The sequence below is a fragment of the Candoia aspera genome, chromosome 16 (assembly GCF_035149785.1).
Source record: "Candoia aspera isolate rCanAsp1 chromosome 16, rCanAsp1.hap2, whole genome shotgun sequence".
Lineage (NCBI taxonomy): Eukaryota > Metazoa > Chordata > Lepidosauria > Squamata > Boidae > Candoia > Candoia aspera.
Genome location: NC_086168.1, coordinates 10,628,132 through 10,652,542, shown reverse-complemented (window position 1 = coordinate 10,652,542; position 24,411 = coordinate 10,628,132). Strand labels below are relative to the sequence as shown.

The 24,411-nt window shown below is 52.5% G+C and overlaps 1 protein-coding gene across 3 annotated transcripts; it reads right to left on the bottom strand.

The window, feature by feature from the left end:
- Nucleotides 1–1,065: 1,065 nt before the first annotated feature.
- Nucleotides 1,066–23,732, bottom strand: GOLGA2 (golgin A2). 3 transcript variants are annotated; one of them, XM_063316502.1, is made up of 28 exons: nucleotides 23,590–23,732; nucleotides 19,833–19,955; nucleotides 19,228–19,308; nucleotides 16,434–16,562; nucleotides 16,164–16,204; nucleotides 15,967–16,030; nucleotides 15,500–15,559; nucleotides 14,961–15,041; nucleotides 12,378–12,416; nucleotides 11,454–11,516; nucleotides 11,198–11,291; nucleotides 10,763–10,869; nucleotides 9,951–10,009; nucleotides 9,151–9,292; nucleotides 8,853–8,942; nucleotides 8,598–8,705; nucleotides 8,421–8,511; nucleotides 7,793–8,139; nucleotides 7,089–7,202; nucleotides 6,279–6,503; nucleotides 5,765–5,864; nucleotides 5,587–5,675; nucleotides 4,820–4,973; nucleotides 4,636–4,703; nucleotides 4,060–4,162; nucleotides 3,546–3,652; nucleotides 3,048–3,219; nucleotides 1,066–2,841 (listed from the first exon to the last, which is right to left on the bottom strand). In XM_063316502.1, the coding sequence occupies exons 1-28, from the start codon at nucleotides 23,635–23,637 to the stop codon at nucleotides 2,594–2,596; spliced, it is 3,147 nt and encodes a 1,048-aa protein (XP_063172572.1). In that variant the 5' UTR covers nucleotides 23,638–23,732; the 3' UTR covers nucleotides 1,066–2,593. The 3 variants fall into 3 exon arrangements, with proteins under 3 accessions (XP_063172572.1, XP_063172574.1, XP_063172573.1); XM_063316504.1 differs by lacking the exon at nucleotides 14,961–15,041; XM_063316503.1 differs by lacking the exon at nucleotides 19,228–19,308.
- Nucleotides 23,733–24,411: the final 679 nt, after the last annotated feature.

Here is a 24,411-nt window from a genome sequence, read left to right as displayed (position 1 = left end):
GCTCATGGTGGTCTTCACACAACATGCTTAGTCAAGTCAATAAAGACCTCATGGCTGCATTTGTACCAGAAGCCAAACTAGGTTGGTTTTAACTTGGGTTTGTAGGATTCAGGGCGCTGTGCAGACTTAGAAAGGAAGTGGTTTAAACTGGCAACTCGGCCAAGCTGGTGTGAACGCACCCACTGATGTAGGAAACCTACATGCGACAAGCCACGCTGCAAAGTTAAAAGGCGCTACAATGATCCAAGGCAGATCTCAATCAGCTCTTCTAAAGGCAGAGTCAGCAGAGCTTACATTCCAGTAGGCTAAACTGACACCACCTTCTTTTCCAATAGTTTCCTTGCCGAGAAATAACAAAATCCCAAACTCCGCCGGATCCAGTCTTTGAGGAAAAGTCTTGCCGTATCTTGTACAGCAGCCAACACGCAAAAAAGCCATTTCACAGCCCTGAGCTCTTCCACTGAAACAACTCTGGCAGTTCTTTGAACCATCAGCGGGAACATCTATGAACTCAACTACCCTTTTTTTCACTCTTAAATTTTCTCCTTGTGTTTAAAAAAAAAGAAAAGAAGTGAAGATAGATAAGGACTGGTAAGAGTAAACAGCAGGAGGGGAAATCTGCTCTGGAAGCCAGCCCTTAGAAGTAGCCTGCTTAAACGGACAATTGTAGATTCTTGTAGACCGAACAATGGGTTAAAAATTTGAGAGTTTGCACCTTAGCTGTGCTTCAAGGTTTAGAACGAGCATCCTGCCAACTCAGCATTATCGAAAGGAAAATAACGTTGTAGAAATGGCACACGGTGCTTGAAAGTCTTAAATGCAAAGGCCAACTTCTCGGAAGCATCACCAGACAGTGGGTGGAAACAGACAGGTACGTACGTAGGAATCTAAGGCTGGAAAAACAACGGCAGGTCAGCAGACCGTGCTCGAGAAGCGTGGCCAGATAGCCTCTTTTATTCCCCCATCAGAGCATTCCGTGGCCGAAAACATTTTCGGCGGGGGACACACCCCGGATGCTTCTCAGTGCCGCCGGCCAGGACAGAAGAGCCACGTGCAATGCGGGTGAAGTGGAAGAGGTTTATTCAGAAAGAACAAATTTGTAACAGTATAATTTATCTCGGCAACAGAATGCAAGAGTTCGCTCTCGGGGGGTGTTTCCGCTCCCCGCTGTTCACGTCCCCGGAACCCCAACACCTAATAAATATTGAACAATGTTCTACAGTAAATCACATTCCTGCCCCGCTTCCCCGGCCCCAACTGAAGTTAATTCGTCTTTAAATATCATACAAGGTTATGGGTAGCCTTCCAGCAGCCAGAAACGCTGCAGTGGATTGTTCTCTTCTTTATTCAAGGTATATACAAAATGTTACACAAATACAATATGTACACGCGTGCAAACGGAGGCTCAGGGGCCCGCTTTTGCTAGTGTCCTGACCCATGCACTGGGGGAGGGAGTAACACTGATGATCCAAACCGGGGCTGCGCCAATTTCATGGGTGTGCTCTCTCTCTGCTTTGCCACCTGGAAGACTGCGGCAATTTAATGTACAATTTTGCTAGGAAACTGGGGAAGAAGTGCCTTCTGGGTTTTGAATTTCCCTACGTGCTTTAGGTAGGCTGTCTTCCAGCAAGCTGTCCCAGGAGGAAGAGTCTGCCCACAATGCAGCTGCATCAGCCAGCAACCTTGCCGGTGCCCCTTCCCTCCGGGCAGAATCCGTGCCAAGAACTGGGCAGCCCTGTCGCCTCCCCACCACTTTCGCCGCCGTCCTCCTAAAATGGGATCCGAGCAAAGCACGCAATGCGCCCGCCGACTTCATTCCAACAGGAGGCAAGATGTGCCTTTTCACACTCTCGCAAAGAACTCCTCTGCCTACTTCCACATGAGGGCCCGCAGGGGGGAAAACAAGAATCCTTTATTTCAAAATACCTAGACTAATAACAACCTCGGCCCAACCGGGAAGAAAGAGATCCAACAACGGAGAGTTGGAGCCCACCCCTAAGTCTGCTTCTCTTTCCGTGATCGGCTTCTGCATCCTTAGGAATAAATAAAGCCCTCCACCCCAAATGAAAAGTTCGCTGTCTTTAAAAGTGCAGCTTTTACCCTGCCCTCAAACCGTCTGCTCCAGGGAGCCAGCAGCCCACCCAAACATTGCAACTGGGTGAGAAAAAGGGAGATTGGGGCGGGGGGGGGGAGAGAGTTTTCTAGAAAGACAGCCAGCTGACTGTTTGGAGGGAGAGGCCAGAGGTGGCTGGCTGGATCAGGTCTGAAGCTGACCATGCAGTAAAGCAAAAGGGGGAGATTCTGGGACAGACGCACAGAACCTGATCTAATTAAACCCACAAGAACCCCCAATGAGAAGATGCTGAGCCACCGTGATACTGAGAATTAAAGTCACAGGCTGCCGGGGGGGGGGGCTGGGGGGGGCAACTGGCAGGTGGTGGCAGAAGTTGGCCTGCCTGAGCTTCGCTGGATGACTGCATGATTCATAGCCAGCGCACCCGCAGCCTAGCCCCATCTTCTAGCCAGTGCCCGCCCTCAAGGCAGCTGAGCCGCGCGAGACGGCCGGCGTGGAGCACTCGGCGTCCCTCCTGGGTTACACCACCATGATCTTGACTTCGTCGTTTTCGTCCACCCGATAGAAGAACGGGACGCAGGGGTTTTCCAAGAGGGAGCCCAGCCGGTCCCGAGGGTTCTGAATCTCTCGGAGAAGCTGCAGGATCTGCGTGGCGGTGGGGTCCTGGGGGGCGGGCCAGGGGCCCTTGGGGTCGCTGGGAGACCGGCGGGGCTGAGAAGCTGCGGCTTCCTGGTCCGGCTCGTCCATCAGGTTCACCTCTCGCAGGCCTGGAGGGCATGGTGGGAAATGGTGCTTCAGCTGTGGAGCTACGCACCCTGAAGCACAAACTCCTCTGCTGAGCTAGGATGGCAGGATGGGGAAGGGGAGGATGGGGAAGGGGAGGGACAGGAGTCCAGGCACGAGGGCTGTGGCAGGGCCTTGGGCGGGACGGCCCCTTAAGAGGAACGCTCCTCCCCGGCTCACTGCCTCTCACCTGCTGCCTCAGAGGCGCTCAGTTCCAAGAGCCCGTCGGCCTTAGCGCCAGCCTCGCTCTCAGGCCCAGGCCGGGGCTCCGCCGTCTGAGTGGCCACCATGTACTTGGTGTACCAGTCGTTCCGCTCGCCGACCAGGCGCATCACCAGTTCCTGGAGCTCCAGTAACTTCATCTGCAGCAAAGTTAGAGCCGAGGGGAGCATCAGGACCAGCCACCCCCCAGCGCACAAAACACTGACTTTGCCCTGCTCCTCTATGAGGCTGGGGGCAGAAAGACAGCAACAACAAACACACCCACGCCCAGAGCTTAAAAGGAGCTAACTTTTCCCCTGATGGGCCGCAGGGGTACCCAGCCCCAAACTGAGGACATGATGCTCTAAATAAGGACGGTCTGCTGCCAAACAGGGATGTGGTCCAGGCAGCGGATGGGCTGTGCCTGGCCTACCAGGGTCCAACCCTTTCTGAACAGCCCTCTGCTGGGAAAGAGGATCTGCCTCACCTTCATGTCCTCCTTGTCCTGAGCCAGCCGACTGATGTACTCTTCCTTCTCCCGATGCCGCTGCTTCAGAATCGCTCTCTGGCTCTGGTACAGGGCGATATATTCGCCTGTGGCGTTAGGAGAGAGGACCGCGATGGAACGGATGTACTGGAGGACCAGTGCTGAAAGCTACAGGAGTCCCTTAATAGATTCAAACGTAACACCAACACAGGACGTGCAGTCCTCGATTTACAACCACAATCGGGACCTGAACTTCTGTCGCTGAGTGAGGCAGTTAAGTGAGTCCTGCCCAATTTTACCACCTTTTTTTGCCACAGCTGTTAAGCGAATCATCGTGGTCATTAAGTGAATTCGAGGGGAATATCTCCACCTTGGTACCATACTCAAATTTCATTACGGGCTGCTTTTTTGTGGGTGGTGCGGCCGTCTGGAGCCTTTATCCCACGCAATATTGAAAGAAACCAGGACACCGTATTTAGTGACCAGCACGACTGGACAGATAGATCCGTGTTACCTATGGTGTCTGTTTCTCCGGACAGCTGGATGCAGTGGTGCTCCAGCTCTTCCACCCGGTCTTTCAGCTCCGCCTTCTCGCGCATCAGGTCTGTGAATCGGAACTACGTTGGAGCAGACAAGGAGATTGCGTGGAAGAAACGGGGGAAACGACCAGAACTTTCCCGGCCAAACTGCCAAGAGGACCGTCCCCAGAACATCGTCACCCAAAATGCGGATCCTGGCAGTTTGGCAAGAGGGTGCTAGTTAGGGAAGCCGTTCTTGGGAGCCTCTCTCAACTTCCTTCCTTCCTTCCTTCCTTCCGGAAAGAGAAGGCAGCCAAGAGGGAAGCACTTCTGTGGCTTCCAATTAGAAACGGGCCAGAGATTTTCAAGAAGGGCATTTAAGCCCAGACACAGAATCTCTTGAAACGTAGGAGGGTACCTTACGATGACTGAACTGTAGTTTTTTAAAAGTTAAGCACGTGGGGCCTTAGCTGGGCTTCCTTCTGGCGTAAGGAACTCACCCTGGCCAAGGTGACTCAGCTGCCGTGCGTCAACCGTCATTTCAAGGGTTCCTGCCACCCCCGAACACTCACCTGCAGCTTCTCCATGGCGCTTTTTAAGGCTTCGTGAACTTCTCCTGGAACAGAATCAGCCGCAGAACCTGAAAAGGCGGACGGTGGAGTGTGAGCGCAGGCTGTCAAAGGAGCAGACTCTGGGCCAAGCCGTGGCCCAAGGAGCAGATCTGGGGGTGTCCCTCTTAAGGCCAAGTACTCCTACCTCCGGTGGACGCCAGCTGCAGCTGCTGCTCCTTCCGGAGCGCAGCAATCTGCTGCAACAGGCCCCTGCATTGCCTCTTCCTTTCCTCCAGCTGCTGCCTCATTGCCTCCTGCTCAGCCTCAGCCTGGGACATAGCAGAGGTCAAGAAAGCCACCTAGGATGGAACGCGATGCGACTTTAGCGGAACTGCGTCGCTAAGTTTCAAACCCCAATCTCTGCCAAGACAGAGCAGAAGGGCAATAGGAATTCAGGACAAGGTTGCTTTACACCACAGCCACGCTCATCTGCAATGGCAACGTCCTCCCCACAAGAGGCTCCTTACAGGCTTATTTGAAGGCCCACCGAAACCCCTCTGCTGCCTGCCAATTTGGGGAGATCTACCTGGGGAGCTCACCGTGCCAGGTCTGGGTCACCAAAGGGCACAAATGCCCCCTGGAGAGAGAGAAACATGAAGGATGTGTGATGTTAAGGGTTCCAAAATATAAAACGGAGCAAGAGAGGAGGACCCCTGGATTGTCCAACTTCCCTGCTAAGGGCAGAATGTGAAGAGGTCTGATTGAAACAGAAACACAGGGAGAAATTCATCTCCAGCGAAGCTAAGGGAAACATCCCCAATGAAAAGACACCTTCAGAAAAAGGAAAGTGGAGAAGCTTCAAACCAGGGCCCCTGTGGCCACAGGTTCTAAATTATTATTCCCCACCCGCTTTTCTGGGCTCCAGCTGGAATAGCACTGATGGAAAGGGAGAAAGAAAAAAGAGAGACCCACCATTTCCTCTTTACTTTCAAAGTCCTCTGGAATACTGAGCTGAGAAGTCCTCGGGTCTTCTAGAAGCTCTTCTGCTTCCACCCCATCCCCTGCAAAGCCGCAAAAGAAGTGTGGATCATACCGAGCATCCGGCTGGGATCCGCCAGTCCACGGCCCCTCTGATCCCAAACCTACTCACCCTGGGCCCTCGGAAGCATCTTTTCGTCCAGTTCGGCCATGAGTTGGCTGACCTGAGCTTGGAGCTCCTTGTTCTCTTTGGAAAACGACTCCAAGCTTTCCTGTTGGAGGGAACAGGCAGGTCTTTTCAGCAGCCACCCCACTGTTCAACTTAATGCTGAGCCAGGAGGTCAACGCCAACGTTGGGCAAATGACTCCCACAACACCTGTTAAAGAAATCTAGGAATCCCTAATCTTTCCGGTTGCCAGCTTTTTCAACCTAGCTACCCTTCCTCAGGTATCTCCCCGCCCCACTTGGCTTCCTACACGAGATGACGGCTGGCAAAGCCCAAATCGTATCCCTGCACCGATGAAACGTTAGAGAGCGCCGTGGAAAGACAGGTTAATCCATCACAATAATCAGCTTTCGCTTGGCGCAGAATCTGGACGATGCAGACGCTCCCAGCCTTAGATCTGACCGTTGGCTGGCCAGAAACGGAATCCCGAGGGCAAACGGGCCACCCGGTGGCACTCACCTTAGCTTGCTGAAGCTCTTTGAAGTGCATCTCGGCGGTCACCTTGCATCGGACCTCCTCGTGCTGCAGACGGTCCATGAGCTGGCTCTGCAAGAGGTACTGTTTTTGCAGCTCCTCCTTCTCAGTGGCCAGCTGCTGGTAGGCCGCGGTGTACTGTTGGAGGTGGGTGAAATACTGATCCCTCTGCTCCTGGAGCGCTTGAGCTTCGTGTGTCTTCTGGGTCACCTTGGGCAGAACCAGCAGCTGGTGAAGAAATCTCTAGTCCCACAACATCCCTTCCCAGCTTCACACATAACTAGGTACAGGCAGCTCCCCTGAGAGCACCACTGAGGTCAAGCTTAAGCACGATCAAGGATGGCAGACAATATTCCCCTTCCCACATTCCCCCCGCCTTCTCTTCTCAGTCTTAGGGCATCCTCACCCACGTTTTTACATTTAATAGATGGGTTAACATTGCCTTCCTGAAAATCTAGGCTGCGGATCGAAGTTGCAATCTAGCCCCTGGAGGCGCTGCTTGGGAATGGCTGTATTATAGCCTGCCCCACATCTGGTGCTTTCCAAACCGATGATTCGGTTCTGCGGCTTGAGAGCCAGGAGCTGGCTTCCCGCGCGAGTTGAGAAGCTCCATGCTCCTGTCTGGAAGTTGTGCTGGGCAGCCTAATCCGAAAACTAAGATGGCAGTGCCAGCAACACCAGCCTCGAAGACAGCCCTGCTCCCGGGAAAAAGGCAGAGGAGACAGGCTAGGCTTCCCGCTTGGGTTGGGCCAGCGGATCCCTTTCTAGCACTCTCCCCCCAGAAAAGAGCATTACCGTCTCCTTCAAGTCCCCCAGCTTCTCCTGAAGCTCCCCCAGCTTCTTGGCCAGCTCCTTCTTCACATGCTGCTCCGACTGCAAGGCGCTTGTCACCTCCATGTTCTCGTTGGTCTGCAGGCAGAGGAGAGGGGGACGGTCAAGGGAAACACAACCCCTCCCCGGCAGTTTTAAGACTGCATGTTTTCACAACGGTGAAACTGGCCATCCAGAATAAAGATGAGGTGACCTTGAGAGGCGTTTTTGTGGGGTGGGGGAGTAAAGAAAGTTGAAAAGGCAAAGCGTTACGACGTTCCTAAGCAAGAATCTTTTCCACTTCTTCTCTGGAAACATATGTATGGACTAGAAGCTATAAAATACAGTCCCCGGGATTCCCACCTGGAACGCTCAAAACCACCCGGCCTCTGGCATCCTGATGGGTCCCATTCCCGTAACGCCCCAGCAGGATGGATGGAGGACTGTGGGAACTGAAGTCCAACGTAGACAGTTGGGACCCTCCCGAAGCAAAAGAAAGCATCAAAGACGGAAGCAGGGTCATGACCCTCTCAAGATCCAAAAGGATCGGAAGCAGCCGCAAATGTTGGGGAGGGACGTTCTGCCTGGCTGGGAAAGTCCCTTATGTTAGAGGAGAGGGGTGCTGCCGCGTCTTGCCGGCAGCCTGGTGCTGGTGGGCACCACGGCCTTTCTCGCGGACGGGGACGCACCAGCTTGACGAAGCCGTTCTGCAGCTCGGCCAGCTGCTCCTTCAGCTCCCGGTTCTGCGTCAGGGCCCGGCTGATGGTTGCCTTGTCACTCTGCATGTCCTCCAGGATCTGCTGCCGGTCCACCGCCTCCTCGCTGTGGCGCTGCAGGGCCTTCTCCAGATCCTGGAGCTGCTCCTCCTGTTCCTGGTTGAGGCGGCTCAGCTGCTCGTTGTCCCGGACCTGAGTCTGCCACCGCCCCAGCAGCTCCTCTTTGTCCTTCTCCAGCTGAGTGAGTGCCTCCTGCAGGCGCAGCTCGGCTGGCGAGGGCCCTGCAGCGGGGACGGGCAGACTCTCCTGGGGCTTCACCACTAGGGAATCAAGCGGGGCGGAGGGGCAGGTTATTTACTGCCAATGTCCCTGGATTAAGCCAGCCCTTCTCCAGAGACCCAACATCAAGCCCTCTAGCTGGAAACAGGGTGGCCCCCCAGTCCTTCCCACCCTCCTGCCCCCGACTGCCATTTTGGAGCACCCAACTGGCACGCAGCAGGGGTGCATTTCCACCGAGGTACGGACCGATAAGGGCGGATTTAGGAGAGAGAGGACGGATGGGGTGAATTAGGTGATGGGGAGGGAGGCCTTTGGCATTTACCTGACTGACTGCTGAGCAGCTCGGACAGGTTGGTTTCCAGCTCCTGAATTCGAGTCCCGCTCAGCTCTTTCTCTCCCATCAGAGTCCGGACCTGCGGGAAGCCCAGATTGGCCAGCCTGAACGGCAGCTTCCAAATCATCAGAAACCCCAGAAGAATCTCACAGGTACGAGCCTTACCTGCTCGGAGAGGAGCTCGACCCGCTGCTGCCAGATGCCCCCTTCCTCCTTCAGCCGGAGGACGTACTGATCCCGTTCGGCCTGCAGTTGCTGGAAAGACTCTGACAGCTACTCGGCGAGGGAGGAGAAAAGAGAAGTGTGGGGCGGTGCAAATGAAGGCCGCCTTCATTCCCGAGGGAGGAGCTGAGGGAAAGGGCCATTGGGGCCGAATCCCCAGCCCTCTCACAAAGTTGCCCCTTTGGGTGCCTGCCTTACCTGGGCAATTTGGGTTTCTAAGCTGGCCCTCTCCTCCAGGGCCATCTGCAGCTGCTGAGTGGCATCTGAGGTCCCCGGCTGGCTTGAAAACTAGCAGGGGGTCAAACGAACAGTTACTGGAGTCCTTGGGGGTCCATCTTCTTCTACCCCCTCATCCGGGGAAGACTTGCCAATGTGAGCCCCAGGGCGGCACAGTGGTTAAAGCGTGGCACCAGCAGCAGGTGGCTTAGCCCAGCCTACTTCACAAGGCTCTTGGGGGCTGGGAAAGACGAGCTGCAAAAACACGAACCCCTGCTACCTGCTGGATCACCAGCTCCGCCATTTCCAGTTTCTTGTGCAAGTCCTCCATGTCCAGTTTCAGGGCTGAATTCTCGGAGATCAGGCCGCGCAGCTTCTCGGACAACTCGGAGTTCTGCTGTTTGAGTTCCTCGCTGGTTTTACTGGGGAAAGAGCAACGCAAAGGGTTAACAACGCCCTCGGGGTCAGCCGGCTGCACACGAGGAGAAGCGGGACTGATATCGGCAAGAGACGTCCCCAATTTTCCCTTTGCTTAATGTAGGAAAAGAGCTCCACTATTTTCCCTAGATACTATTTTAGCAGGATTTCCACGTCAGCTGGGTGGGGGAGCCACCGCGTCAGACCCTCAAAGAGGCTGCTCTAGATTTGCAACTAGCTATCCCAAGCAGTCGGGAGGCAGCCCAGCCTTGAGCCAGGCCCATTCAGATGTTTCCAAGGGGGGACTTTTCAAAGGTCAGAGCGACACGTGTCGGAATATTTGGCACACCTCTTCAGGCAGCCCTCACTTAGTGACCACAATCGGGACCGGCAACTTGGTAATTAAGCAAGGCGGCCGCTAAGTGAAACCATGACTGGGCTTACGGTCTGACTTCCGCTTTACAGCCTGCGAAAGTCGTAAACGCAAGAGTTACTTCTTCATCACCGTTGTAACTGTGAACGGTCACTGTTCGAGGCAGTCGCTAAACAAGGACTACCTGCAATGACAACCACCTAAACCTCTTCCCTGCAACAAGGGAAGCCCTCCTTGCTTTCTATAAACACCACAGACACTCACGTTGCAGCTAAAAGGACAAATCTCACCTTTGCTTATAGATTTCCAGTTTGAGGTTATCTCGTTCCTTTGCTAGTTCTTTGTTATGCTGCCAGCAAAAAAGGAGAACAAATCAAAACGGGCAATTTTCAGGTAAGACATTTCATTGTGAGAAAGGGCCCTAAGTAAGAAACTGAGAAAGCCTGGGGGGATCTCACTCCTGTGATGGAGATTTCTGGTCCTTATCTGCCAGACTCTCTGGCAATTAACTCCCTGGCATCCACTGTTACTGGATAAAATAATTCAGATCGGCTGGCTAGTCCAATTCCCCTCACTGCTTTTAAAAAAATAAAAGGCGTGGCTGAGGAGCACCTCTGGCAAGATCTCTTAAACCAGTATACAGAATTCGAGAGCAACTTTGCCAGCTGAGTTCTGCTAAAGCAAAGCTCAGACAGGGAAGGCTTCTGCCTGGGCACCAAGGTCACCAATATTCACCGTCCTGCACAGCCAGACCAGCTCCTTACCAAAGATTATAGCTCTGTCTGCACAAACGGACCCTTTCCGTGACGCTAAGGGTTAAGCAAGGGGCTTAGCTGGGGAAAAAAGCTTTTTGGCCAAGAACCCCGCCCCAGGTCTGCTGCCAGACAACGTCTCTATTTGACAAGGACAACAGGGCAAAGTGTGTGCTCGACTCACCGGAGCTATTTTTTTTCTCTCTGCTTGCTTTTCAAAAGAAAATGCCCACATCCCGTCACCCTAACTAAGACCTGCTGAACTTCAGACAGGGAACTAGGCCTTACGCCACAAAGCAGCGATGCCAGAGGAGATACGGATGGCAAACAGGAAAATGAGCCATGCTTACTTTCTCTGCTTGCTTCTGTTGGGTAGAGAGGGAGGAAAGTGTGTATTCTACTTCGGAGACCCTCTGCCGAGAGGACTGCAACCGAGCGGCGAGGTCCTCGGCTTCCCCTGTCCCAGGAGAAACAAAATTAGGAGTCTCCTGCTCCGCTCGGGCCCGAATCCCACAAAGTCAACAGGATGCAGAAGCACTTGGGAGCTACCCCCGGGCTGCTCCAAAAGGCAGAGGTGGATAAGCTCTGGCGCCAACCCCAAGATTAAAAAGGCAAAGAAATGGAGCTGGTGTCAGCCTCCGTTCAGCCCATAAAACAACTGGATTTCTTTGACGGTGGGACAAAGGGACCCAGGGGCGTGCCAAGGGAGTAACGGGTCCCTAATGCCACTAGGTGGTTAAATAATGAAGGCCACCAGGAGGGGAGGAATGCAAAAGGGCACCCACCTGCCTTCTGCCGGGCAGCCTGCTGCGTGTGGGCAAGGGCCGTCTGCAGCTCTGACTTCTCAGAGACCAGGATCCCAATGGTCTGAATGTGGACCTTCAAAGGAAGCGCGGGAGAGCAGGGTGAGCCGAGGGCCGCTGCTCAGGACCCTGTGGGGACAGAACGTGCCTCCTCCCCAAAGACACGAGCTGCCTCCTGGGGGCTGCAGAAGGCTGTCAGGGCAGCCACCGAAGGCCCGTGCAAAAGAGGAACATCTACCTGTAGCTGCTCTCGCAGCGCGGCCTGCTCCTTCGCAAACTTCTGCTCAAACCCCTTCTTCTCCTGTGGAAACACAGCAAGCATTGATTCACGCAAAAACTCTACCGGAGCGACACCCCATGCAATTTGGCTGATATCCAGCCTTTATTATATTCGGAAATTGCGAGAACCGATCTGGCCCAGATGCAGCATTAAAGCCTTTCGCTGGCAGCCTCTGTTCTCTCCACAACAGCTTTTCAGAAACGCTGGTGAAGACAGGCTGGGGAAGTATTCCTGGAGAGAGACTGGTCTCTGCCCCCTTAAATTTTTACTACTAAGCCGGCACTTGGCTTTATTGGGCGGACTCAATTACCGCCGTTCTAACCCATGTCTGGTTTGAAAACGTGTGCTGCTGTTTAAAAAAAAAAAAAACTAAGTGAAAAGGCATAAGATTTCCAGAAGAGGGAGAGAACATAACGCCTCAGCAGCCAGATCAATGTTCAAGAGAAATGCAGAATTACAGCATCGGTAGGCTAGAAGGATAGGAAGAGGATGACACAGCCATAAACAGCGGCTTCTGCAGAATGAAAATTGTATGCAAAGACAAACAATCAGGCCACTGTCGCTTAATCAAAAGCCATGGAACTGGTAAAGAATGGAAGGAGAAGTGTGTTTTGTTCCACACACTACAAAGCCCTGCTCAGATTTACCTTTGGGGGGGATTTGTCAGTATGAACAGGAATTAGGTTGTAATTTTTTACATATTCACCCTGCGGGGTAAGTCCCATTTAACAATCCATAGGATTAGGGGTCTATAAATTAACTCTAGGTAAGGCAGGTGAAACCCTCCCAAAAATAGTTTAAAAGAGAGAAAGAGGGAGCGAAAATAAGCATGATAATGCATTTTTGTCTCCCTGGAATATGCCTTTCTCCAAAGAATATTACCTTTTCCAGCTCATTCACAGCCTCTTGGTTCTGCTGTTTCTGCAGAAGGAACAAACCAGGGTCACTTTTGAAGCTGGGCAATATTTGTAACACTTTTGGGAGGACCAACACAGCTCACTTTCTGAGGTCAGCGCCAGCACACCGAACTGGGTCCCCAATCCCTGCCAGGTTGCCACGGAAATGCTTTCGGAGTAAACGTGTTTCCCATTGTTACACTCAGAGCAGCTGCCCGAGTTAATCAGAATTAAGGAAGAGTCCAGCTACGGCTGCGATAGGCAGCGCTGCGCAAACCGGTCTGCGGCGTTCCCACGACAAACAGCCGGCGAACTAAAAGGCAGCGTTCGAGGCCCTCCACGTACTTCCCACCAGGGGCATGTGGCAGAAGCTGCGTTTTGGCAACCCATCGCAGCGGAAGTGCTGCCGGCCCACAACATTTTGCTGCCAGTTCCCTTTGGCGCTGTCCCCCTGCCAAAGGGAACTGGGCACTCAGTTCTTGCAGCCGGGCAGCATTCTCCGCCACACTTGAGCAGGAAATCGGTTCGTGGAGGCCAGGTGTACGGCCCGCAGTTTTTCCTTCACTACCCCGGGACCTGAATTTAACTGCCTTGTGCTGCCAACGGTTGGGGCAGCCCTCTGCCCCCCCGCCCCATTCCAGGAACTTCTCTGATGCCCCAGGATGGGAGCCCAAAGGCGGGGGGTGGGGGTGGGAGAGGGTGGGCTGGCCGCCCTCAAAGAACTAAACACCACTCCAGTTTTGGATACTGTAAATCTGTTGGTCCTTCAATCTTGGGAGATGTATCCAAACGGCAGCTAGTTGTTCAAACTAGGCCCTGAAACTAGCCTTTGTCCCTGGTTTGCCTAAGTAATCCTCAGTTTGACTAAACCCCTTTTCCGTGCTCCCGTATAACAGAGGTAGACCTCCCTTAACCACCACAGTTGAGACCAGAATTTCGGTTGCTAAGCGAATCCAACCTGATTTGACCACCTTTTTGTGGCACTTGTTAAGCGAACCACGTGGTCGTTAACCGAATCACGCAGTCCCTCACTGATTTTGCTTGCCAGAAGCTGGCCAGGAAGGTCAAAAATGGCAATCGTGTGACCACAGGACGCTGTGGCAGCCATAAATGCGAACTGGTTACCAAGTGCCCAAATTGTGATCACGTGACTGCAGGGACACAGCAACGGTTGTAAGTCCGAGGGCTGGTCACAAGTCAGAAGTCCGAACCTAAACAAATGGTTGTTAAGTGAGGACTTCCTGTAATACAAAACCCCCCAGCTTAGCAGAGCTCCCCTCGTGGCTCTACGAATCTCATTTTTCCACCAGTAAAGTGAAATTTCAGTAAAGCCTTATTCAGAAACCAGCATTTATTTATTTTTTTTGGTTTTTTTGCTGCTGAATGTGGCTTCCCTTTCCTAGAAGCCTTCTGTTTTCCTGCCTGTCCAGATAAAGGCAGCAATCCAGAGTAAGGGACTTCAATGACCCACTGGCAGGGGACACGAAGGAAAAATGGGAATTCAGAGAAAAACCAATGGTCCGTGCAAACATGCTGGGGAGGGCAAAATGAAGGGAAGGAGCATTTTGAGCATGCGAGGCACCGTGCTACCCGAAAACAGGCCTTAGCTGCGTTCAGGAAGGCGAGTGGAAAGAGAAGCCATGCAGCGAGGCCAACCCGGGCTTGCTCACGGTGCCACAACGGTGGAAAAGGTGGCCACTCAATCTTTGCTTGAGTCTAGCGAGCTTTGCTGCGGCTGAAATAGTCCAATAGTCGACAGAGCACCAAGTGAGGAAAACTCAAGGGTTATCTTGTGGTGAGCCCCGGTTTCAGGGCATTGCCTGGCTCGGGCTGCAGTTTTTAACCCGTTTCGACTCTCCCCAACGTACGCCAGGCCCAACTTGTATTCAACACTTGGGTCCAGGCCTACAGCTTCTCCCTGTCCCGAAACAGGACCCCGGGCACAACCCTGTGGTCTCTTCAGTTACCTGACCACTTCTATTTGGCCCATCCCGGCTTGTTTCTTGGCAAATATCCCTCTTACGAGTGAGCCCATCAGGCAACCCCTTTCCGCCCATTCTCCTACAGCAAGGACAAGGATCTTGTTTCCAGATCTAACCTCTCCTAGAAAAACCTGTCAGGAATTCAACACTGGTGGGGAGCAGGTCCGAGTCAACTTCCTCTTCCCTTTTTGGACACGCTTCAACTTGACCTCCAACCAGGGGACTGCTGGGAGACGGTCAGATCAGCCACGGCAGGTCTGAACAAACGGCTTGCTGAGAACCATATAAAATCAGGCCAATGCTTACACAAGACCTAATGCAGACGTGCTCAGCCAGCACTCTTAGATTAGCCTTCAGACTGAGGCCGGGTGTGAAAACATCTCATAAAACTGGTCAATGTTTTAATTCGGGTTCTGAATCCCAGGTAGAACAGTGACCACTGAATGATGCCAACCTACTAGTCCCTGATTACACACAGGACACCTTTTCTTGTGGCACGGTGAAAGAATGTCGGCCCTTACGGGAACACAGAGAGTGCAAAGCAGCCGCAAGGCGAAGCCAAACCTGTTGAACTAGTTGGTTCTTACCAATTCCTCTATCTTTGCACTGAGTTGTTTGTTTGTTAAATTGCTGGAGTCAAGAGCTACTGCCAGCTCCTGGTAACGGGTCTGATGGGGCACATGCAGACAGCCAGAGGAGGAGGAGGAAGGAGGGAGAAGAAGAAAAAAGGCAAAACACTTTTTTAAAAAAGGGGGAAAAAAATCAGTTCTATTTTGTGGCACTCCTCCCCAACGAAAAACCCCAAACACATCTTCCTCTGAAACACACATTGCACCCTAAACACTTCACCCCCATTCCAGGGCAACGCTGCCCCGATGCAAGAGGCAGCCTTCAAGTCTCCAGTTTGAAAGACTCGGTCGGGACGGTGGTCCAAGTAAAAGAGCAAAGCCTTTTTCCAAGGCCCTCCCCAACCCACAATTCTTCTACTTGGGAAGGCGATGCCCACAATTCCCCCACCGGCACGCCCACCGGCTTTGTGGGAGTTGCAGTTTCAGGGTGACAAATCATGGAGGGATGCTTACAAAAAAGTGACCAACAGAGCGCCGGGGGGGGGGGGGGGACCTACCGCCATCTCTTTCATGTCCGTGGAGGGCATGATGTTTTCTCCGTTCACGTAAGCCGTGGGCTGCAAAAGATCGGTGACAATCACAGTAAGGACCTGGATGCATTCTGTGCCCGCAGGTCAATCGGTCTTTCAAGGGAATACAGAGTGCCCTGCTGGTCTTTTAGCCCATCAAAGGAGGAGAAAATAAGCTGAAGGATGTTTTGAAGCCCCGAAGGCAGGCTCTGTTTTATTGCGCCCACTCAAGTCTCTGCTTAGAAAGAGGGGTATTTTTCCTGAAAAGGGATAACCCTTGAAAATGTTTCATCCACCCCACCCACGTTTCCCACTGATCAGGTGGCACCACTGTTTCATTGTTTCACTGTCAGGCCACACTAGCCCTGGTTATCAAGATCCCCTAGGTTTCTTTCTGAGCCATCCCCTTGCAGAAAAAATAACCTAGAGGGGCAAACCAGCCACTTGCCTCTCACCTGGCTGACCATGCCGTTCAGCTGTTCAGAGAGCTGCCGGAGACTCTCTGTCAACGAGAGGGACCTAGAGGAGCGACAAGACAAGGGATCAATAAGGGAAGTGGGAAGTGCTCACCGGCTATTCAGGGGCCAGGAACAGGGAACAGGGAGGAAGAGGTTGTTTTGTAGAAATTGAAGCACAAAGACACATTTCTCACCTATCTTCCTCCAACACGCTGTTATGACCAGCACCGCAAACCTGTGGAACAGAGAGATCCCTGTAATTATGCCACCAAATTATGCTTCAAACAGCACATAAAGCTCCCGTGCGCAACTGGCGCCCAAGACAGAGCTGTACGTACACTTCCCACCAGCCCCTCAAGCATGAGGGTCCCCAAATTGCGGCCAGGGGATCGCAGCTCCATTTAACAGCTGTGTTGCACACACTGTAAGGGGGAAGAAGCTGGGAGAGGGGGATGTTTACCGACCTGTGACTGCTGCATGCTGCCAGGACTTGGAGCGGCAGAGCCAGACACGCTGCTGCTGTGAGGCGGCAGGGGGACGCCAGCAGCAAGGGATTCAGCTTGGTGGGCAGCAACTTCGCCGTCATGGTGGGCCTGTCAGAAAACAAACTGCAAGGATTAAACACCCCGGGCAGGTGGGAAGGAAGCAGATCAGTACAGCGATGTGCGGCTTCGCTGGGAAACCTTTCCCCAGCAGATGTCCTGTTATCAAAACCCCGGTCCTCTCACTGCCTGAAGGCAGCTGAAGGTTCCCTAGAGGAATTAAGCCTGCACTTCGGAGGGCTGCAAAGTTAGGCTCACGTGAGACCATGCTAAATTGCCCCTTTATTTTAACAACAACAACAACAAAGATAATCATCAGTGACTCAGTAGCCCACGTCGAGGGGGAAAATTTGCCCATGCTTGCAAGGGCACATAAGCCAAAAGCAGACTTCAACTAGATGGACTCTCACAAGAAATACTGACGGTTAAATCTAACTGGACTGGTTGTCGCTAACCCCAGGCCTGAATTTTATTAACAGATAAAACGACTAAAGAAAACCACATGAGGGGGAACTACGTTCAGCCTGAACGAGTCCACGAATAAAGCCCTACTTATATAAACAGAACAGGTAGACAGTCTGGGGGGGACCTGGGTGGAGAATGATTCCTTCGTCACAGGGGACCGCTGGGGACCGCTGTCACATTGACGTTTGCCGTTAAAATAATTAAATATCTCTTCTGTAAGGGTTAGTTATCGCACTGAATGGAGTTAAATACCAGGACGGTTAATCCTAGCAACTACTTTCAGCCTGTTTGATTAGATCTGGGCACACAATCCCAAGACGGTGGAGTTCCCAATTTGAAAACATACATGTACTTCATGCTCTTCCTCCCCCTCCGCAGCCAACAAACCAACAACGCAGGCAACAACAACAACGACAACCTTAAGACAGAATGCCTGTGACATACAGCTCCCTGACGGAGACAAGGCTGTACGTTGGCAACCTCGGATCCCTTGACAAATCCAAACAGATACTTTCCCCAGGTCCCTGTTTAGCTTAGGCCTAATGCCAAGGGACCGGGCAGGAGACTTCTTCCTGCCAAAGTCGCAAAACAAAACAAAAATTTGCCAAGAGCACTCAATCAGATACCAGGGTTCAGTTCTCCTGCCCAACAGCGCCAAGCATTCAAAGCCAACGTTTTCTGGAATCAGATTTTCTATCAATGAGACGCCGTGGGCAGCCGCCCTCTTCTCCTCGAGCGCGCCATGCTGTTGAAAGATGTCCTGCATCACCTTATGGGGCGTGTCCCTGCTTGCAATGAGTACCTGCATGGGGAACGAGCACCAGCTCTACCATCGCATGCCTGCTACGAATGAGCGCGGTGAGAAGTCGGCAGAAAAAGTGCGCTGATTATGCGCAAGCTCCTCTCTGACTTCATGGGGATGTTGGGACGAAATGTGAGGGGAACAGCATACGTGAAATCCTCTGAGGAAGGGCAAGATACGAATCTGAACCAAGGAAACAGGAGGAGGACCGAAGGGGGGTCGCTTTCTGCTAAAGGGTGGCTCTACAGCACAAAAGCTATTTCTCCTTGTATAAATCTGGTCAAATCCCAAGACCAAACCTTTTTACTGGGCACGCCTCAAAAGCAAGACCCTTCTTCTTCCATCTTCCGCTTGACTAACCCTGAAGATCCAGGCCACCTAATCGCCACTCTTCATTCCTTTGGGGTTTTCCCCCCTTTCTCTTGGTTCATAGCTCAGCTCAACTTCCTAGTCCCCTTGCTGAGCAACTGGACCTTTCCCACAGTGGAATAATTTCACCAGAGAACTACGCTTTGCTTTGCCCTGGGCAGAGGAGGACCGGCCCCGTTTTTTTTAATAAAAAGAGCAATGGGGAACAAGGCGCAAACCCACCCCAATCACAGAGAGAAATGGTAAAACAAATAAATTAAAAACCTTCCACAGCTGCAGCCAACTCAGACAGGCTGGTTTTCTATCAAAGCCAGTATTTTATTTTCATAAAATAACCACCCAGAGTCCCCCTGTGAGGGAGAGATGGGCGGTGAATAAATTTATAAAATAAACTAATAAACAAATAGAGGTTTATTCCACATGTATGCCATTCTTGCTTAGGCACCTCTTGTGTGTGTCTCTGAGTGTGTGTATATATTTGTGGACAGAGTAGGCCAGACATGCAAGTTTCATAGCTTCTCAAAACACGAATAGTCATGGAAAACACGCTGTTCCTCCTCCCTCCCGTGAACAGTCTGATTCCAGATATGCAAAACACACCCGTTTTAGAGAAATGCTTTTACGGGGGGGGGGGATACTGATGGGTAAACAAGAATCTGAACAGTCCAGCCTTGCTGGTGACTCACTGGGACCAATGCCACTTACTTATGAACCATCACTTTGGAAAGAGAAGCTCATTGTAAAGCGGGGTGGGGGAGGTATTTCTCTCCAGCCAGTCCCTCCAGAGATGCCTGCCGTTATTTCAGCACAGCTGCTCTAAGCAGAGAGGACATGAAAACCCAAGGAGCTGCCCTTGAAATCTGAACCGAGTTAAGGAGCCATCCGTGGGAGTAACAGAGGAGGGAAGCAAGAGGTTAAAAATAACTCCGTGCGGACAAGGGCAACGGTGCTGACGCTCGCCGGGCTGGCCCCAAAGGCTCTGCCATCGGCCGCTCCCGTCGCCGTTTGCAAAGGCCTCCTAAGCGGGCTCAGGCCAGATCAGAAGCACGCGGCCGGGACAGATTCGGAAAGCTGCCTCACCTTCCACTTGTCCAATGAAGGTATGGCTACCCCATTGGAGCGGTTAAAGTCTGACACCAGCACCTTCAGAAGGTTCTCAATCTACAGGAGCAAAAGAAAAGGGGGAAGAGAAAGAGCTGAGAAAAAGGGACAGGAGAGGAGGCTGATTCCCAAAGCGAAAGGAACAAGAGCGAGCAGCCTGGCCGAGAGCCGAAGAGAGCCTAAGAGGAGAAGCAAGCGCCGCTGAAGACAGCGGACCTCGCTAGCACGTGGCTTCTTTTCAGGATCAGGTGGCAAACCCAAAGGAAAGGCGTTTTGCTCCGCCCGGCTAGGATGCAACCCTGCAGTCAAATGTCCATGCTTACAGCTTTTGTCTGCTGTTTCTTAATGCCACAGAGAGAGAGAGACAAACACATACTCAGATCAATGACCATGTTAAAAACTGCATCTTGAAGTAGGGCTAGGTTGCCAAGATCTGAGGGGCCAGTGGGCATCGGTGGCATGCAGAGGTTTCCCTGCACCTTTGCCACAATCTAACGGTCATCCGGATATTTGCAGCTCAGAACTGGTAGCGGAATCCAGAAGCGACAGACGCTGGAGAACGGGGCAGGAAGCCAAGCACTTACATTTTCAGGAAACTCTGCTCCATCGTTAACGCGAGTCTGTGGGTGGCTTCCTTCTTTACCTCTGCGCTTCTTCTTGGCTCCCACTGCTGACACGGGGCTGTTCTTCTGCTGATATTCTTTCAGCTGAGAAAAAGAACAACAACTTGAAATTAAACTACAGGTAGTCCTCGACTTATGTCCGTTTGAAGTTATGACGGCCTCAAACAGGTGCTTTACAGCCTGTAAAGCATTTCCGAGCATCGCAAAATGCCGCGCTACCCCCCTGCGGTCACATGATCACATTTTGGGCACTTGGCAACCCGCTTGCATTTATGACCAGTTGCAGTGTCCCGCGGTCATGTGGTGGTGTTTTGTGACTTTTTTGCCTTTTCCGGCAAAAAACGCCCATTGGGGAAGCTGGACTCGCTTAACCACCCGTGATTTGCTTAACAACCACCGTAAAAATGGTCGTAAAATAGGGTCTGCTCACATGGTGACCTGACTTACAACCACAACGACTTACGATGGAAATTCTAGTCCCAATTGTGGTCGTAAGTTGAGGACTGCCTGTAACCTGAAGTTGGAACCTGCTCTGTACAAAACTAAAATCTGGTAGAGAAAGAGTTAAAAACAGGCTATAATCAGGAGGAGAAGGAAAAAGATACTGTGCTCTTATTGAATTTACTGATTCCTCAGCTGATTTCCCTGAATTCCTACTAGCTAAATACCTGTTCCCTACAGTGTGAAAAACGGCTTGGAAGTTTAGACCTCGTAATTGGTTAGTTTCAGCTTCACATTAGGTGAAACTTTAACAGTTTTAATGATGTGGTTATACTTTCACAAGCTCATTTCCTGTTACATCCATAGCAAAAGTGGCAGGGAAAAAATGTCCACAAATACTTTGAAAAGTATACATGGGTCTATAAGTCAACAGAGCCTTCAAAAAGCCTTTTTTTTTTTTTTTTGCAACACGTGAAACTGATATTACAACTCAATCCAAATTCTGCAGACATTTGCTGTATCATTATCATATGGCCTGCCTAACTATTATTATTATTCATTAGATTTATTATTCTCATCCACTCCAAAAGACTGTAATATGTAGTTGGGACCAACAGTAACCTGTAAGTGTCTACTGAAGATTGGATGAAACCCACACAGCAACATTTTAAAGAAGTATTTAAGCAACCCATTAAGTAAGTCCAGATATCTAAATGTTCAGAAGTATTTTTTTCCAGTTCTTCATAACTGCAAAAATTAATCAAAACCTACCCTTTTCTTCTTAAAACAATGAGGCAATCTCTAACTTCAAAATTTGATTGAAATTAAAGTCCAAATGAAGTATTTAACAGAAGATTTCTTCTGATTAAATATTTCCCACAGGTTGTTTTGACTCAACAAATGTAACACAGCCACAGAAAACAAATGAATACTAAACTCTGTGTCCTCATAGTCTCCCTTGTTATCTGACATGCTCATTTCAGTTTTGGCACAAGGATGTCCTTGTACCAAACATGTCCTTGAGATTTCTCCGAGGCTAACATTTCAGCTCTTTCACTGATACAAGATAAAAAAGAGCAGGGTTCTTTCTGCTGATCACCGACTTCGCCAGACATAATTTAGCATTCAGCTGCTACCCACCAAGCTGAATGAAGTTCACCTCCTACATTCAGCAGGCCAGCTAGGACAAGGCAACAAGCTCAGAAACTCATCTGTCCTACAGAGCGTCAAGGGATTAATGACAACTAACTCCATCTTCCTTACCCTGCCACCTGCAAGATAAATCTTCCAGCCTTTTGAGGTGGGGTTTAAGCCTGACTGAGTAGGGGACAATATAGAACAGGTCAAAAATTCAGTATTTTCTCAGGATCCTCTGTCCTGCACAGGCAAGCCAGCCACCTGTGCATGGCACACATTAAATACATCCTCTACTAGGAGGTGGGAAGCTCCATGCTAGGGAACAATTTCACTACCTCTGTTTTGCAATAACCAGTTTCAATGGCAGGTTTTTAGACCCGCCCGTGACAGTCGATTCACAAGGCACTCGAGATGATCATGTCATTACTTGAGAAAGAACTGCCCAACTGGTGTGCAACCACAGCACCCACTTGAAGGGAATGCTCTCCCTAAGTGCCAGAAAATTAGCACATACCATTGATGGGTGTATATTTTATCCAGGAGTTTGGACAAGTGCCTGGGTTTTTCTGCTTGCAAAGACATTTTACCTGGCTTTGATGCTCTTTACCTTTCATCTGGATCTAGCCATGAATACATTCTAGAGGTAAAACTACAGGGTACCCTTTGAAAGGAATAACTTTTGCCCCCAAAATTTACTATAAATAATTTGGGGGAGGGGGAGAATTTGGTGACGGATTCTAAACTTTAGAATAATTTCCCAGGTATTCCCAAAAAATTTACTATGAATAATTCAAGGGCGGGGGGGGGGGGAGAATTTGGTGACGGATTCTAAACTTTAGAATAACCTCCCAGCTATTGAAAGAAACAAGTTTTACTACTTGTAGGAGTCATAAAAAAGGCATGTTTGAGAAAAGGGTAAGAGAATTTCCTAAGAGGAAATTCAAAGGAAAAGGGAAGTCAATGTTTTTCTCCAATGTCTTTTGCCCTGATGACATGCCTCGTTCTTCAAAAACAGGCAACGCGCCTGAGAAAAACTGTTGCTTAAAATTATTATGAGGTTTAAGAAGACACAGGTCTCCTCTCTGGCCCCACCCCCAAATCCCGACACTGTAAAGGGCAGACTTGGGAAATATTTTAAGCAAAAGTAGTCGTACCTCCCCCCTCCCCAAATCTATCCAGCTGAACCCCAGTCCCCTTCTTCTAAATTGTGAGGAGGTCCCAGTTTAAGGGGTACACTTATAATTCTTGTTCTCCTTCCTCACCATGGGAGGAACACCCTTTTGAGCACACAGGGCACATGGCACCGAGGTTAATCACGGGATTGGGGCGTGCCAAGCTCCAGACTTTCAGCCTTCGCAGCATCCAAGAAGGCACCGAAGTGGCTTTGCAAGGAGGACCCCCCCCCCCGCCTTTCCAAGCCAGCGTGGAGGGGGCTTCTCTTCCGGGTTTGCAAAGGGACCTACTGGGTTTATGGGGAGGGTCCCCAGCACTGCCAGCCCCTTCCCACCCCTGCAAGACAACGATAAGGTATTTAATTAAGAGCGGGTCTCCCCCCTCTCCCTGCCCCCTCCCCAGAGCCCCCTTGCAGACATCCACGAGGGCACCCAAAGCAGCCCCCCCAACGCGGGACCCCCGCCCGCCTTGGCCTGCAGCCCCATCAGCCCCAGCCCACTGCAAAGGCCACGCTCTCCGGGGGAACCCTGGGAGCTGCTGCTGCTGCTGCTGCTGCTCCTCCAGGGGCCCCAGAAGGCCCCGGGGACGAGGCCGGCCGGGGACGATGAGCCCTGCACTCCCCTCGTTCCCGGAAGCGATCCCGGACGCGGGGGGAGGGATGGGAGCTGAAGTCCCACGCGACACTGAACGGCGCCGTGCTGACACGCGCACCCCCGGGCGGGGCCGGGAAGAGACCGGGGGGAGCTGCGGTCCCGCGAGGCTGGGGAGGATGGGGCTCGTAGTCCGGCGAGCCCAGGCCGGCTGCGGAGGACGGCCGCCGCGCTCCCCGCAGGAGGAGGCGGCCCCGGCGGTGGGCGTCGTCCCCCCACGGAGCCCAGGCGGAGGGCGGCTCCCGGAGAGCCAGGCCCGGGCCGGACTAGGACCCGCCGCCGCGGGCCCGCCGAGCATCCCCGCGCCGCCCGGTTACCTTCTTCTTGGCCGCCGCCAGCTTGATCTCCCTGCTCCCGTCCGCCATGTCCGCGCCGGGCCCGGGCCACGTCAGCCCGGCAGGCGACGCGGCGAGAGGCGGCTGGGCCGAACGGAGGCTCCGCCCGCGGCCGGGCCAGCTCCTCCAGGCGATCCTGCGCACGCGCGGGCTTGACAGGGCTGGGGCGGGGCGGGGCGGCGCAGGCGCAGGCGCAGGCGCCGCGGGGGCGGGAGGCCGCGGAGAGGCTCCTCCCCCGCGGGGCTGGCCGGCCTCTCTGCGCACGCGTGGTGGGCGGCGCGGCGCGCGCATGCGCCCGTCGCCCTGCCCGCCTTTGATGGTGGTGTTGCTGCCGTTTCTCCGCCGTTCCCTTCTGCTCTTTTTTTTTTCTTCGTTTCGACGTACGCGGCTGTACGGTTCTTCCTCCCGAGTAGAATGGCCCAATCAGAAGGGCCAAAGAGGATAAAATGACTAAAGGGGAGCGGGGGGAGGCCCAGCACGAGCCGGGCTGGGGATGATGGGAGCTGCGGGTGAGGCTGAGCCGCCTTGCCCATCATCCGCAGCGCCGGGATTGGGAGCGCCCCCTGTCCCTGCTGCGGGGGAGCGTTGCAAGCTTGGGGGCTCCACAGAGCTCCTCGTGGGGCTGCGGGGATATCTGTGGGTCGCTCCGCTCCAGCTCCCATCATCCCCAGCCTGGCTCCGGGGGGGGTGATGGGAACTGGAGTCCCTGTGCCCTGGCGGGGGGCTAACCTTGAGTGCGAGGGCTGCAGCTTTGCAACCCCCCCAGGAGCTTTTATGAAGAAGCCACTTACAGCTCAGCTGGGG

Coding starts and splice junctions, on each gene's coding strand:
- GOLGA2 (XM_063316502.1), bottom strand. CDS start 23,637: ATGGCGGACGGGAGCAGGGAGATCAAGCTGGCGGCGGCCAAGAAGAAG. Junction 5,676..5,764: donor GATGCTTCCGAGGGCCCAGG/GTGAGTAGGTTT, acceptor GCGGCTTTGCAG/GGGATGGGGTGGAAGCAGAA. Junction 4,704..4,819: donor GCAGCTGGCGTCCACCGGAG/GTAGGAGTACTT, acceptor CCGCCTTTTCAG/GTTCTGCGGCTGATTCTGTT.